The 14,828-nt window shown below is 45.0% G+C and overlaps 1 protein-coding gene across 9 annotated transcripts in view; it reads right to left on the bottom strand.

The window, feature by feature from the left end:
• Positions 1–14,828, bottom strand: part of MCF2L2 (MCF.2 cell line derived transforming sequence-like 2) — a 178,246-nt gene that overhangs the window by 143,033 nt on the left and 20,385 nt on the right. For 4 of the 9 annotated variants that reach the window (XM_074591570.1, XM_074591580.1, XM_074591581.1 and 1 more), the window contains exon 1: positions 12,486–13,187. The exons of 4 other annotated variants lie outside the window; for them this stretch is intronic. In XM_074591570.1, coding sequence (XP_074447671.1) covers positions 12,486–12,627 — 142 coding nt within the window. In that variant the 5' untranslated portion in view covers positions 12,628–13,187. Of the gene's footprint in view, positions 1–12,485; positions 13,194–14,828 lie in introns of those variants that run through there. One more of the 9 variants, XM_074591571.1, reaches the window with a different exon arrangement.

The following is a 14,828-nucleotide window of genomic DNA, read 5'->3' as shown; positions in this document are numbered from 1 at the left end:
TCATTTCTTCTTAATGACAGCCTAATTTGTAATTCACAGGGAAGGGCGACAGCTGGGAGTGAAATAAAATCTTTGCTAAAATCATAGAGTACGTCGGCCTCCTTCTGCCCCGTGCAGGCTCAAAGTGACCCTCCCAGCATTCAAATCAAAATTGTGGATTTGGGGAAAAATCAGATTGCTGATGTGATGGAAAAGCGTCAGACAGTAAGACATATAAGCATAAGGCCAGAGTTTTCATTTCAAGAGCATGAAAGGACACCTAATGTTACGTGTTCTTATTCTTCTTTAAAAGGACCAAAAGGCAACACACAAATCCAGAGTTCAAAAGTTGCAAAGTACCTACAGTTCAAATGTTCGCCCAAGTCCTGTGTCTGCTTGCCATGAACACCACCAGTTAATCTAGCAGAGCTAAATTAGATTTCAAGAATTAAACACAGTAGGAGGACAAATTTGCATGTCTTCACTGATAAGGTTCAACCAGGCTAAGGGATTTGAAAATATTCTGTCCCACCAGAACTCACAATGCAAACTCTTAAGCAAAACATTTCCCTTCCTGAAGGCCAAAGAGAACTTTAAAGTTATTACATCAGAGAAAGAAGCTCTTGGTTTGGGTTTCTTTTTTTAATTCTGTTTATTTCTCTTTTTCACCATTTGTGCCTCTTGTTTACTTTCTGAAAAGGTTTGTTTATTCTTTTAGCCCAGACAGAGAAACAGCAAGCCGAGTTACTGACACAAGCTGGCTGTGCTACACATTCATTGCTTTGAAGAGGAACTAAAAACCCAGCTATAAACAGAAAGGAAATCCCATCCTTTCTCTTATTCTTCTGTGCATTCCCACCACCTTTCTTTGCAAACCCACGTTGAGTCAACTGAAAACTAGGCCAGGAAAAAAAAGCTATTGTAAATAAAGTGAGGCACTCTTTTTCTTAGTGGATTGCTTCTTATCTGGGTGAGTTCTCTGCGAAGGAGCTGGAAGGGTGCAAGTGCTAGTAAGGCGTGGGGTGGGAAATGGCAAGGCCAGGACTAGCTCTTCCAGCAGATAATCACGCCTCGATCAGCTTAGAGCAAAAGCCAAAATGCAGCATAGGTAAGTGACCGGTGTCATCTTTTCTCTCAGATCATTTGCTAACCAAGCACAGCTGTAAAACCTACAAAGCGTATTTGTTTAAATGCAACTCCTAGTCTCATTAAAACCAAGGTTCATAGCAAAGTTTCCTAACTTCCAAAGATAGAAGATTCTTCTAGAATACTTAAGTAGCTCTGGTTCGTGTTTGGAGGTATCCCTTAAAGCTTATTGGTTTGGGGTTTTTTGGTTTGTTTTTTTGTTTTGTTTGTGGTTTTTTTAACTATAACAGCAAACCCCACTTTCTGTACACTAGCGTAGTGGAAATCTGGACAAGCAAGCCTAGGAGTAACTGTCTTGAGTGACACACTGCCGATATGCTCCGATCCCTTGAGATGGGAACAGATCTAGGCATGGTGTGGACGGAATCGCCTTGCAAGCTTTCCCAACCAGTGTCCGTGGAAGAGGGAAAGGTTAGCAATGCACACCTTTCTCTGAAGAGCTCAAAAACCTGTGACCCTCAGTGTCGACTTGGGCAGAAACTGAACCGGTACCTGATGTGATCTTCTACTGCACAGCAGATCTGCTCTGAAGTTCTCTCCTTTCGTGATGCTAAATCGTGATCAGTATTTCCAAAGCACTCTGTGCAGCAGGATGGACAGCTTTACCTGAGCTTTGCTCTGCAGGCACGTGAGACTTAAAAATCAGAATAAATGCTTTTCAGCAAAGATTGCTCAAGTTACTTTGGATCACTGCATTTTTCAGTTCATCTTGTTGACTAAATTTGATGTTCACTTCTAACACAAAGTTACAGGAGTGGGGAGGTCACAGATTGAAAAGACCTGTTTGTGGTTGTGTTTTCCCATGCCCCAGGAGTGGTTACGGGCTTGGTTAAACAAGTTGTTTTTACAGCCAGCCATAGTACGCATTAGGAGTTTACCGTGTCTGACTTGGAAGGGGGTGACGCAGAGCTTTTGATCTCAAAGAACTGAAATCATGTCCTCCCAACTGGGAATCCCCTCACTTTCAGTTTCCCGAGTAGGTATGTTGGGCCACTGCGGTAACTGGAAAATCCTACCACCCGAAAGATGCAAACCCATTAACACACACCCGTGCTTGATGTTTACTGAATGAAAGATTCCAGAGAGGCTCAAAGCAGTCATTTGTGGCAACCTCCAAAGGAGACATTTGAATGCCATCCATGTAAGGTAAGGACCACAGACAGGCAGGCATCAAGGAGGCAGGGACACTGGGGAGAATCAGAATTCCCGGTTATTTGCAGGTCATCATTGCCACTACATAAAAGGGAAATTTCCAGCTTGCCCTCAAGACCACACCAGATGTCAGCAAACTGCAAGGACTTTTCAAGGACGGACCTACAGTGATTTTTAAGTCCCAAAAGGTCCAGCACGCTCCTTCTTTCCATTGGAAATGCAAGTGAGCCATAGTTATTTTGGATCCAGACCTGAACTGCCCCCAGGCTTTAGATCCAGGCTCTCAGGTTGTTGCTAATTCAGCAGATCCCCCAGGCACGTGCTTTAGGCAAAGTTAAGTCCATGTGTGGCTGCACTGAAACTAGAGGAAATGTACACATGCTTGGATGCACTAACATGTTTTGTTAAACATTTAAACATGTAATAATCTAAAATGATAGCAGATGGCCAGGAAGTTCAGATACAGACTTACAATCTGAGCCCGGGGAACCCCACGACTCAGAAGTAGTGAAGCTGACAGTTCTCAATCAGGCCTATCTATGGTTTAAAAATCCAATATTCGCTTTGTGTCAAATTGGCCAGCAGGCTGTCACCAGCCCAGGCAGGATGGGTCCCCCCTACTATTATGTGCAGTGCTCGTACTGCTAATGCGCACCCTCTAGGGTTTATTTCAGCTTTCTAAGCCAACTTCAAAAGATTTTGGTATAGATTTCCTTGGGTGAAGAAATGGATTTTGACACTTTTTCCATTTAACCACTTCTGGAAAACAGTCTTTTGATGTTCTCATTTAGCTGGGATTTTTGTGTTTGTTTTTAAAGAAAATGTCTTAAAATTGATTGGCAAGTAAAAAAAATAAAAATCAAAACCTTTCTTCTACATAGGTAAACTGGACAGAACGTGAAAATAAGCCAGTATTTTGATTTACTGTTTGTACATTCTGCAAAAATACATTGGTGTCTACAAATTTATATCTGTAGTCACACTTCAAGGATTTCGACAACTACTTATTGTCAGAATGTACCATACATTTATGCACACATCTAAGAGTCCTTCATTAATAATCCCCATAAAAGCTACATTGTACAAACTAATATAAAATTCTTAGAGCACATACTCTCACTGTTCAGTTTAGGTGACTTCATATCCCATCCTGTTATGATGACACTTCTTACGATATTTCTGTAAAATCATTAGAGATAGATAAGATTACTAGCAAGTCTTCTTTATACATTATGAACTATCCATAATCAGCAAGGGCTAAAGAAACACACCGTTCCACATCATTTGCTCAGCAAAATACTTCGCTGGGATATTATAGGGGGATGTTATATCCCGCTCTCCACAAAACAGAAACTTCCCTAATAAAAGGCATTAAAGGCCGAGGTCTAATCTCAGCAACAGCTTCAAGAAATTAATGCAGATTTACAGTAGCACGGCACAGCCCCTTGTCTAGTTCCTCAGTAGGAAACACTTCTTGATGGTTTCTTATTTTTTCCAGAGAAAAGTTAATATTTCTTCTTCCCAAAATCTGTGCTTCACAACAACGCTGGATTGCTAGAACCCAAATTCTGCTCAGAGAACAGAACACAACAAAAGAAGGTTTCACATTTCCACACTGTCATGTTAAAATCCATCACGAATAACAAAAACCGTATGTGGCAAACTGCAAAGCCAAAATCCATTCACTGCAATACTTGGACACTAATCTAATCGAGAGATACGGCAGACTGTATGGCAGACTTCATTCCTTCCTCCCCAGAGCTTGCCAGCAGACAGTTTCACAGCTGAAACACTATCTCAGAAAAATTCCAGCCACTGGCTCTGCTCTGAACTGTTGTATCCAGCAAAATCATTTTAGAGCCTATTCACGTAATTTTGAGGGACCGCTCGGTTCAGGAGCTGAAGGACTGTTTTCTTGCTCACTCCTGAACAGAGGCCAGTTAGCTCAAAAATATTTCCCTGGTTACTGCCATTGGAGACAAATAGTGAGCCATAGCAGCCATCGCTGCTGCCAGCACCGCTCTGGATATATATCTCAGCAACAGGACGAATACTGCTCACAGCCGACCTCTGCCAGAGCAGACGCAGCCACCCCTCCAGCAGCCTTCCCCAAGCTGCCACCACCATCCCAGTTCAGATGCCCATCAGAAAAAGCAACAGAAACACACTGCAAAGCACGATGCCTCCCCTTTAGACCCACACACACACACTCACGAGCACGTGCCCTCCCTTGTGTCGCAGGATGGCTCCTCTGCGGCCCCGCTGTGCTAATGAGTTCACAGGAGGCAGAGGGGAGGGATGGAGAGAGGCAGCCTTCTGTGGAAGCAGTCCTGGATCTAACCAACGGGGCACCACAGAGCTGACGCTCTCCTGGAGAAGACTGCACAAATTGCTTAGTAACTGCTTCAATGCAAACCACAGCAGAGACCTCTGACACGCACCAAGCCCGGCTTTAACCCTCCCCAAGGGAGAGCTAGCTCTTCCCTCACACCCCTACACGCTTTGGAGGCATTCACAGCCAGCACAAACAAATAAAGGCACATCCCGACGAGAGGCAAAACAGATTCACTTGCTCAGACTAAGCCATGGAAAGGGCTTTCGTTAAAATAGCTTTAAATAGTGGAGTATTCAGGGCCAAGGAAAACCAACAGCGCTGCTCTGAATAGCTGTCGTGGAGTACTGTCCCGAGGGCACACCCACACCCCAAACACAGAACTGTTATTTAAAGATGAAGGAGAAGACTGCACGAGACCTATGGATTTGGTTGAAAACATGAGGATAGCTCTTGAACTGGGGAGTAACCAGTTCTACATATCTAGTTCAACAAAGACGTCAGGACACAAGTTTGCGCAGTGGCGCATGAAGAAGGTACAGGCGTTTTCATGTTGGTGTGACAGTGGTAACATGGCCTCTATAGCTGTCTGAAGCAACACTGGGTCATCGCTTTAGCACTGGGTTTATTGATTGTCCCTTCCACACCACAAACCCCAGCAACTCAGTAACTTTAGACACAAGTCACTGTTTACCCAAGCTGCAGCAGAGCAGCTGTCCCCTAGGATGTCCGATGCAGTAGTAACATCTCATTTCTTCTGCATGTCCTGCCAGCAGTCAGGCTAAAAAGAGACATTCATTTTAGAGACAGGGAAATTGAGGCACAGGGAGAGGAATGCGGGTCACCAGCCAACCTCAGTTTTCCCCACTTGTAAAATGCGGAGCAGACCAAAGCCGTCTGTACAGACAGGCTACTGGAGTGGATCTGTCTTAGGGATAACACACCCAGTGTTTCCATCCTTCCCCCATCAGCCAACCAACGCAAATTATCATAATGCTTACAGTACAGCATGAAAAAAACTAACAGGATCGTATATGTAGTTACGGATAAATGCCAAATCAAAGCAGAACATCACCCTGCCAGGTATGCGATACATACGCGAGCTTAAGAGACGTACAGCGTTACAGACAGACACTAGGTGGGTAAAGGTAGAACAGGAGAGCAGGAAGATGCATACTACGTTTTCACATTGCACTTTCTTTCCCCAGCCTCTCCCAAACCGCATGCTTCACAAATGAATTTGTCAGCTGTGGTGCGTGTGTAATGTTACTCTCCGCTGCCTAGACTGCTATAAATGTCCACATCTAACCAATTCGCAACCAAAATCTGTCTCCCATTCCCAACACGTTTTGCTCTTGGAGGGGAGGCTGTGGGTGGGAGATTCAGCTCCAGCTCTGCTTGCGCATGGTGAATGGACAAGAGCCCCATAGGTGCTGAGCCCCAGCTGATCTCTCGTGGCTGCCCCGCGGCAGGGGCTCAGCGCAGCTCCCCAGGCGAGGTGGGGCGCAGTGCGCCTCCCTCTCCAGGCAGCACCCCTGACCCCCTACCGAGACCCGTCCTCTCCAGCTGCAGCGGTGGGAGAAGCTTCGAAGTGTCATGGACAAGTCTGACAGGGATGTAAGTGGCTGATACACGTGCCAGATGATTACACTCTAAAAATCATTAACCCTGTGTGTAGAGCTGCTGCAGAAGTCGCGGATCCAGCTGTGGAGTTAGAAGACTAAATGCTGCTCTGCAAGTGAACGTAAGTGGCTGACGACTCCTGAGACAAGGAGAGGAATGAACTCACCATAAAAGGGGCACCAAGAAATTCCTCTCAGTCCACTGCATGTCAAAGGAAAGCTCATCAGACAGCACTTTCAGTTTCATAAACTAGATTTAAGTGTTAGACATTTTTTCATTTGCATAATTAGTAATGGTAATTTCCATGTGCATCTGTAAAATGTCTTTGCCAAGCTCAAAAGGCTTAGTTGTGCCTCCCTCAGTGGAACAATATTTTTTACTACCCAAATACTGTCCCACCAGCATACAGCATATGGAATAGTCATAATTACTGATGTTTCAGGTTCTGTTACTGGTAAGCATCTGCAATACATACAGAAGTTTACTTTTCGAAAAAATAAATCAGGGACCTGATCCTCAGTTGCTACAATACACCCCAGTTTCACTGAAATAACTTGCACCCCCTGAGCATCTGATGCCCCACGTTTGTGTGTTCACACCTGTGGGTGCAGATCTCCAAAGGCAACACAAGGAATGGCTCTTACCCAAGCGCCTCAAACTCAGAGAATCTTTTTCCAGATTCTTTCACTGCAGGGCCAGGGGCGACCACTAGGTTCATTGAGTTTGACTTGTTTGACTTGTTTGACTTGTTGAACACACAAGAAGTTCACAGAAATTGGATTAAACCAGCATTTTAGAAAGCTCTTTAACCTTATGTTAAGGACTCCAGGCAACTGCAAATCCATTGCTTCCCCTGGAGCTGGCCTAACACAAACAAATTGGCTTGTGTTTCAAAGCTCTCACTTTGATTTCCAGCCCATTCATTCTTATTGTGGTTTTGATTTAAAAATTTGATATTTGCCCCCAATTTTGTCCTTGCTCTGTCAGATCTCCCTTATGGAGTCCAGCAGTAAAGTCAAGGGAAAATGAAACAGAGCGTCCCATTCCTTTACCTCTTCCCGTCTCACCTCAGCTTTTCCCAGTGCTAGCGGAGGATTACCTTACCAATTAACAGTATCCCAATTTTATAATCAGATCTTCAGTCATGTAGACCCTTGCTCCCTAGGGGGCCCCCACAGCAGGATACTGTATCAGGCGGTGACTCAAGAGTTTAGACAAATAGCCTGAGCTCAGCAATCCCCAGTTTAATGACTCACAGGAACAGGGTCTGAATACAAATAAAGGGCTGTCTCTGTGGAGAACAAAGTTGCTGAGACATCCTGGCTTAGAAAAAGGTGAAAAAATAAATGTTTGGTCAATATTCTTGTCTGTTGTAGAAGCCTGGACGATTTTTTTTTTGCCCTTGAGAAATGGAACGAACTAATAGGATCAGAAATTTGTGCAACAAGACACCTGGCATTGTCCAAATATTCATACATAGGAGCTGGGCTGCTACAACCAATTTATGATTCTTTTATACTTGAGCACCAGTAATTCTACTGGATACTGACCAGGTGGTGAAGAAGGAGAGTCGATGACTTAGAAACCTCACCGGGCAGGCTAATCCACAGCAAGATTCAGATAATAAAGAAGCAGCACAATTTGTACACAAGATCAACATATTATCACAACAGAAGTGGGTCTTTAAGTGGGGCTTGAAGCAGCAGAACTGGCTGAAATTGGAGAATAAAGCTCCGTGGGCATAACCAGGGTGAGAGCCCCGCACAGATGCTCTCCAACCTCCCAGCACATTCATCACCATTTCCCCTGAAATCTTCTCCCTGGCTTACACTACAATTTAGGCAATACAAAAAAAGCAAACTGAGCTGTTATCTTGTGGTAATAAGTCCCACAAGTTAACAAAACATTACCAATTACAGCAATCTGTCTATCCGTGTTTAATGCTATTCCGTTTCACTGAGTTGTTTCTTGTTCTGGTATCACAGGAGGAAGAGAAAAACAAATACCCAGAAGGCATCTGCTGTAACCTGCCCTCTGAGAATTTGTTCTCCTGATCGTCTCAGTACTACTTATCTCTAAAAACTCTTTTTAAATGGAACTCAAGCTATGCCTTCCCTAATTCCATCATCGTTCTCTGGACTTTTCCGATTAGGTGAACAGGGTTCAGCATTGTTCAATAGCAGCAGAGCAGGCTGCATATCAATGGGAACAGCTGAAAAGAGACACCAGCATCTAAGATAATGATGATTTTTTCTTGGGAGAACCTCTATGGAAAACAGAATATTTTATTTTAGCTATTTTCTTTGCAGTGAGAGCCAGCTGAAAAAAATTATCCCAGGTTCCCTAGGTAGCATTTTACATTAAAGAGGAGCATAGATATTGAATGCAAACAAACCAAGAAAAAATCTGAGCAATACAGGAGGAGGCACTGTGACTGAGTCTCAAGGGGTTCAGAAATACCTTCCACTTACACTTTCAGGCTTCACACGAAAGAGCCACTTTCCCCAGTAACCAGCACCTTTATAGAGAGTTCAGCCGTGTGGGAAAGGAAAGCATTTCTCATTTATTTCACTATTGAAGGTGAAGAATCCTCAAAACATCCGAGAAATTTCAGCCTGATCTCATTCAGATGAGATTTCCTTCTGCAGATCGTGCCATAGAAGCTGGTTTTGATCTTTAAATCCTTAAGTGCTCTAAAACCATTTCCAGTACTTCAGCCCCTCTTCCTCCCTGAACTGCTCTTCATTTCCAGCAGCAAGAGAGACACAGCAGTAGGACCAAGAACAAGCGCCCATGATTGCAGGACAGACAGAACTGCAGCATTCCTCTGTCCTACAGAAGGACAGAATCAGAAATACTCTGTTAGCAAAAAGGACAGGTCCCCATCCTGCTGGCGGGCAGGATCTTGCCTGGTTTTGCAGCAACAGCAAAATCCTGAATAGCCTCAGTAATAAGTGCGTACTCCTTAGCATCTGCAGATTCATTACCCTGTTTTACACAGCCACCAGCCTTGAGCACAGATAAAACCCACACATTTATTCACTTAAAAATATGAAATTTGCATGCAGGCTCAAGCTCCACAGCATGCAGAAATATAGTCTAATCAGCCAACGCTCATCCATCCGTGTTAAGCCCCAATATCTGTGTGGTCCCATTGGGGGACTCACGCATCACCACAAGGCAGGCTAATTAAGAGCATCTGGGGACAGAAGGGGCCCTTTTAGCAGGAGGTGTCCTCAAGCACAAGAGATGTGAACCAGCAGCTGGGTGACATGAATAGTCATGTCAGTGCTGAAAAGGCACAGGAGCCACTGTCCAAGAATGATGTATTTCATGACAAGAGACTATGCTTTGCTTTCAGCTTCAGCATCTCTTTTGTGAGGAACTGAGAGCACCACAAGGAGCAGCAGCTCTGGACTGGAGTCCCTGCCACGTTTCTGACCTGGCTTTTAGGGGCTCCTTTCCCCTGGTTGTCACTTATAGCAGCTTGGAGCTGCAGCTCCCAGAGAGGCTCAAGGTCACACTCTGGTACTCAGAACAGCACCATTTGTACATCAGACCCCAGAGGGGACTTCAGCACCCTTAGGGCAGCTCATACAGCAAGGTCCTGTTGCAGGGAGCCAGGGCTGCGGAGCTCTGAGCAGTCATCACGTCACCATAGGGAAAGTGCCCTTCAACTGCCCCCACAGCAGCACCCTCTTTTTGTAAGCGTTCGCTATTTTCATCTCTTCACATGAACCACACTCTTAACCGCTCATCAAAACAAATCACACTGATTCAAAAGAAGCCTTGAACTTGCATGATCCAGGAACTGGATTAGCTTGGCACAGCACTGCTTGCTACGGGGTACTGCTGATCAAGGGTAGGCTACCTGCGGGCCACTGCAGGCCTGACTGCAACCACACGGCCTCTATTTCTGCTGTAGTTACTTGTGTGCCTTCTGTCTCTTCTAGTTATGATATTTAGTACAAGAGATAAAATTGCCACAGAATATTTACAGGGCTTCACAGATGTGGTCTGTATGTGAAAAAAGCTTCATACTTTGGCCTGCCTGAAGTCCTGAGTAGGCACTAGCCAATTAGCCCTCAACAAGGCTCCAGCTGCATCTCTACATTGCAGAAAGGGTACCCCTAAGTGAGAGTCAAGTCAGAGCACACCAGAGACCCGTGATGCTGCATTGCCACTGTGGTCAGACACAGCCAGCCTGAGAAAAAGGCACACGTCCACCCCCGGAGTTTGTCAGCGAGTCTTTGCTAGTAGCAAAGGACTAGCAAGACGGGGCAGGCAGAGCCCGAGTTCTCCGGGACAGATCATCGTTCTTCCCCTGTGTTTATGTAGCACTTACTGCAAAGGGAAACTGGTCTCATCTTCAAAGGATAGTCATAGCTACATCATAAGGATCCACTCTTTATGGAGGCAGGTAATTCCCCACTGCTTCTGCTTTACAGATAATAAAACCAAGGCCAAAACAAGACGAGGTCAGAGTCAGTTCAGGGCAGGAGAAAAGAAGCCAGGTGGTGGTGTTATGAATTCCTGTGCCACCCTGCCAGCTCCTTAGCCCCCTTCTAACATGACTGGCCCATGCCAAGTTCTCACTGGCGTATTCTCACAGCTCTCACAGCTCTAATGCGTGCACCTGAAGGCACCTTGTCCCTAGCCATAACCTAACTGCTGCCCCTACTGTGGCCTCTTTGACAGAATTTAAAACAAAAGCAGCAAAGATGCATTCTGCCTCACAAAACGGCAACAGGCTCAGACTGGTTGACACACTATCTGTTCTCCAGAAGAAAATGATTTTCCAAGGGATTTCCGCCCATAATACTATGCCAGGTCATCTCTCAACACGAGCGAGCGGCAGGGAAGGTGTTTCCCTGGGAACGGTAACCATGGCAAAGCTCTTACCGGTGTCTTCCCCTCTCTGCCTACAGGAAGAAACAGAACAGCAGATGCCTGAGCTCTGCCTCCAGCAGGCCCATGGACCCGCAGAGCCGTAGGCAACCTGGAAGCCCCGATCAAAGATTCAGGAAGGAACTGCCATTAATTCTGTTCCGTTTTTTACTCAGATACCAGACATTGCTGCCATGCTACGCTGAACTCGGAATGCCTCATTACAGAGTGCAACTGGAAACATCAGTGTTACCGAAAGGTCAGCCAAATACAACAACGCATAGGTAGGCACTGAGCCCAAAAATCAGCATGGATAGATGGCCAACAGAAGCAGAGGTACAGGCTTTGCAGTTTTCAAACCCTGGCACTGTGCACTAGAGCTCTATTAAAGAGCATCTACAAACCCCAGTTTGTGAGCAGTAGCTGCCAGCAGATGACCTGCTTCTGGTGCACCTCTTTTTCTGCAGAATATTCTCGATTTACCAGATTGAATGCAACTCTCTTTGCTGAAGCAATTCAACTTGAAAGTACAATAATATTGCATGCTTTTGGGGATCTTTTTATCACGTATTAGTGAACATGTTGTACATTTCTGGATTTGAGGTTTGCTAAGTATTTATTCAAGTTAACAGAGCAGATGAAGCCAAAGGGCTCCTTGGTTAATCTTTCTCTCGAATGACACATAGAGAAAAAGCATTCTATGATTCAGCAGTCTTGATATACGACTAAACAGTCAACAGCCTAGATTTCAACTGCCATCACTCCACTTCAGAGTTAACATGCAATTAGGACGAACTGCCAGGATACCAGCATCTTATACTAGCAACCCACTGAGAGTGGAATACTGCCCTGTAGCCAGACTGACTCACACGCAGCACAAAAAGCTTGCTCCTCCAAGTTTCTGTTAGGAGTACAGTGAAACCAGAATCTTTACAGTGAGAAAGGTATTGATCTTCTACCCAGTAATTTAGGAGCACAGGGTCAGCTGGGTCATCATGCCCACTGCCTCATCTCCTCACATTCATTTCAAAAAGGTATTTTACATGTGCAGCAAATACCTGCTCCAGACATATACACAAACCTGTGTCTAATACCGGAATGAAATAAACATTTATTCAGAATAAGTCTAGCATTCATTTTAACCTCCTCTAGGTCAAATCACTGCAAATATCCCAGAAATACACAGCCAAGTCAAATGATGCACTCATACCTAAGTCAACATCCAAATCCAGCCAGTTGTCTTTATTTACCACTGAATCCTCAGAGAAAGAATTAGAAAAATAATCTCTTTTTGCAAGCCTCCTAGGAATGCAATGCAGCTACAACTACAGGAAGATGCTCTTTCTTTTAAAGATGCCGCACATACCTTTGTTTGCCATGCGCTCCAGCCTAATGCATCCTCCTATAAAATCATGGTAAGATTTCATTTCTCCTTCTGTTATCCGGACAGCAGTGAAAGGTGGATTCCTGGGCACCTGTTGTCCACATTTCCGACACCGAGAAGCCATTGCCACAGCTCAGGAGACTCTTGTCAGGAATCCGCTCTCTCAGTTTGCTGGAATCCAGCCTGATTCTTCAGCCGTCAGTCCAGGCTGGTGACTTTATCCCACTTAGTTCATTCAAGGTCACCCCCGCCAGCAGGATGTTCGCCATTGCAATTGGCTAAGACTTTTATAGGCTTACTGACTGGGTTTGTTTCTCCCTCCTTGCTTTCAATATCAGTTTACTTTATTCCCTCATTCAGAATGAAAGCTGTGAACCTCAGCACAGCCCATGCCCTGAATGGCTTCCTTATCATTAATTTAAAGTTCTTATAAGCGACAATGAAGAGAGATCCCAGAAGCACATTGCAAGATTGCAGAATGACTCTTAAAAAGCATGCCAGATATCACCACAAAGAATTTTTCTTTAAGAAAAGGTTTTTCTTCATGATTTTTTGTCCCTTTCGGTCTTATGAATTTATGATTCTTCATCACTGAGAATGGATTTTTTTTTACTTCGGCATTTCAGCTTGGACGGTGCAAGGAGACTGCTCTGCAGAGCTGCTCAACCAATTACTCATATGTCTGGCAGTGGTACTGGGAGGCTGCAACTGCACAGAAAAGCCCTCTGCCGCTGTGCACGGTCGCTGCTCATAAAATCTGATAATCTAAATGAACAGAGTAGCAAATGGAGGACAAAAGGGAAATATTGCTGGCAGACAAGCTCTACTAGCCGTGCAACCCCCAACCCAAAATTTTTAAAAAAGAAGTTGGATCCATCAGTCTGACACCAAAATGAGAGATCCGAAACATACATTTAGAAATCTCTCTTTGAAGGTGCTGGATGTTTAAGTTGACTTTTTTCCCTTTTAACAATTAGTGTAATACAAATCACCAATCAGAAAGCATTGTGAAGAAACCAGCACTTGGGGAGCTGCGCGCAGAGAGCACTCAGTCCTGATGCAGTGAAATTAGAAGGAGCCTTCCCTGGGATGGGGAGGGACTGCACAGGAGCTGTGTAACAGGCACAAGGCCAGCACTGGTGACAGTGCAGAGCGTACAATGAGCACCTCACGAATCAGGGCTGAGCTGCAACCCAGCGCTCAGCTGCAGGGACCTGAGCACAGAACTAGCTTCCTGCAAGGGTCTTACACGCAGGCCAGGAGGGTCTTTGCCTCCCTCTGCCTCAAGCACTACCACCTGTTGGCACTTCACATACTTGCATCCAGTGCTGTTCAGCTCATGGCCCTCTCAGATCACAGCTGAGCCTTAGACAGGGACTGGGAAAGGAGAAGACTAATTAATACAAATCAGAGCACTAACAAAGATGGGACAAAGATGCCCAGGAGAAAAAAGCCTCACATGATGCCATTACTAAAACAGTGGATAACTAGAGGGACTGGCACGAATGCCTGTAAGCTGAAGCATACAGAAGTCAACTCAGCCCTACTTCTTCCCCATTCCACAATCCTCTGCAGCTTCTCCCCTGCCAGCTCCGCTGCTCCCCAACCACACAGCGAGCTGCTTCAGCTCCCTAACCCAGCACGCACAAACTGACCACGCAGTATAACAGCTGCCTGGGAAGCAGTGAGTCTCAGGACCACTCCTTTGGATGAAAGGAAGCTATAAAGGGGATCTCCACTTTTAAAGATTTGTACTCCCTTTCCCCCCAAATTTGCTGCATGGCACGGAGCTGGTCATCCTCCTGCTCTTTGCCTTTGCCAAAACCCTGCCTGCAAAGTGAGGACAATGATGTACTGAGCTGTTGGGTGACCTGATTAATTAGCATTTGTAAAATATTTATTAGAGCTTCCATAGAGAAATCCCCAGGGGACTGCAATATTTTGCAGATAGGGAGAGCAGTGGCACAGAAGGCAGAATTAATTTGTAGAAAACTTTCATCACGAGATAAGAAAACTAGAAACATAACCCAGCAGCTTTATCTTAAAGCCTTTCTTCCGTCCTCTTTTCTTTCATTACAAGGACTCAAGGTGTCCTTCCATACAAAAGCAAACATGATGTACCTTGGAAAAATAAGCTTTTCTGACAATATGTTCATGCGTATGTCTGACATATACAGAATAATTGCACTTCAACTTTGCACATACATAGACATACAATGGAGGAGGATCCAGCAGTTGTGACAATACACTTCTGTCTGTCATTCTCCCTTGCATACGATGTTCCCACCGGTATCCACGTGGCTTAGCAACGGGAGGATCTGTGAG

Source organism: Larus michahellis, chromosome 6 (genome assembly GCF_964199755.1).
Source record: "Larus michahellis chromosome 6, bLarMic1.1, whole genome shotgun sequence".
NCBI classification, from domain to species: domain Eukaryota; kingdom Metazoa; phylum Chordata; class Aves; order Charadriiformes; family Laridae; genus Larus; species Larus michahellis.
This window is presented reverse-complemented; position numbering and strand designations above follow the sequence as displayed.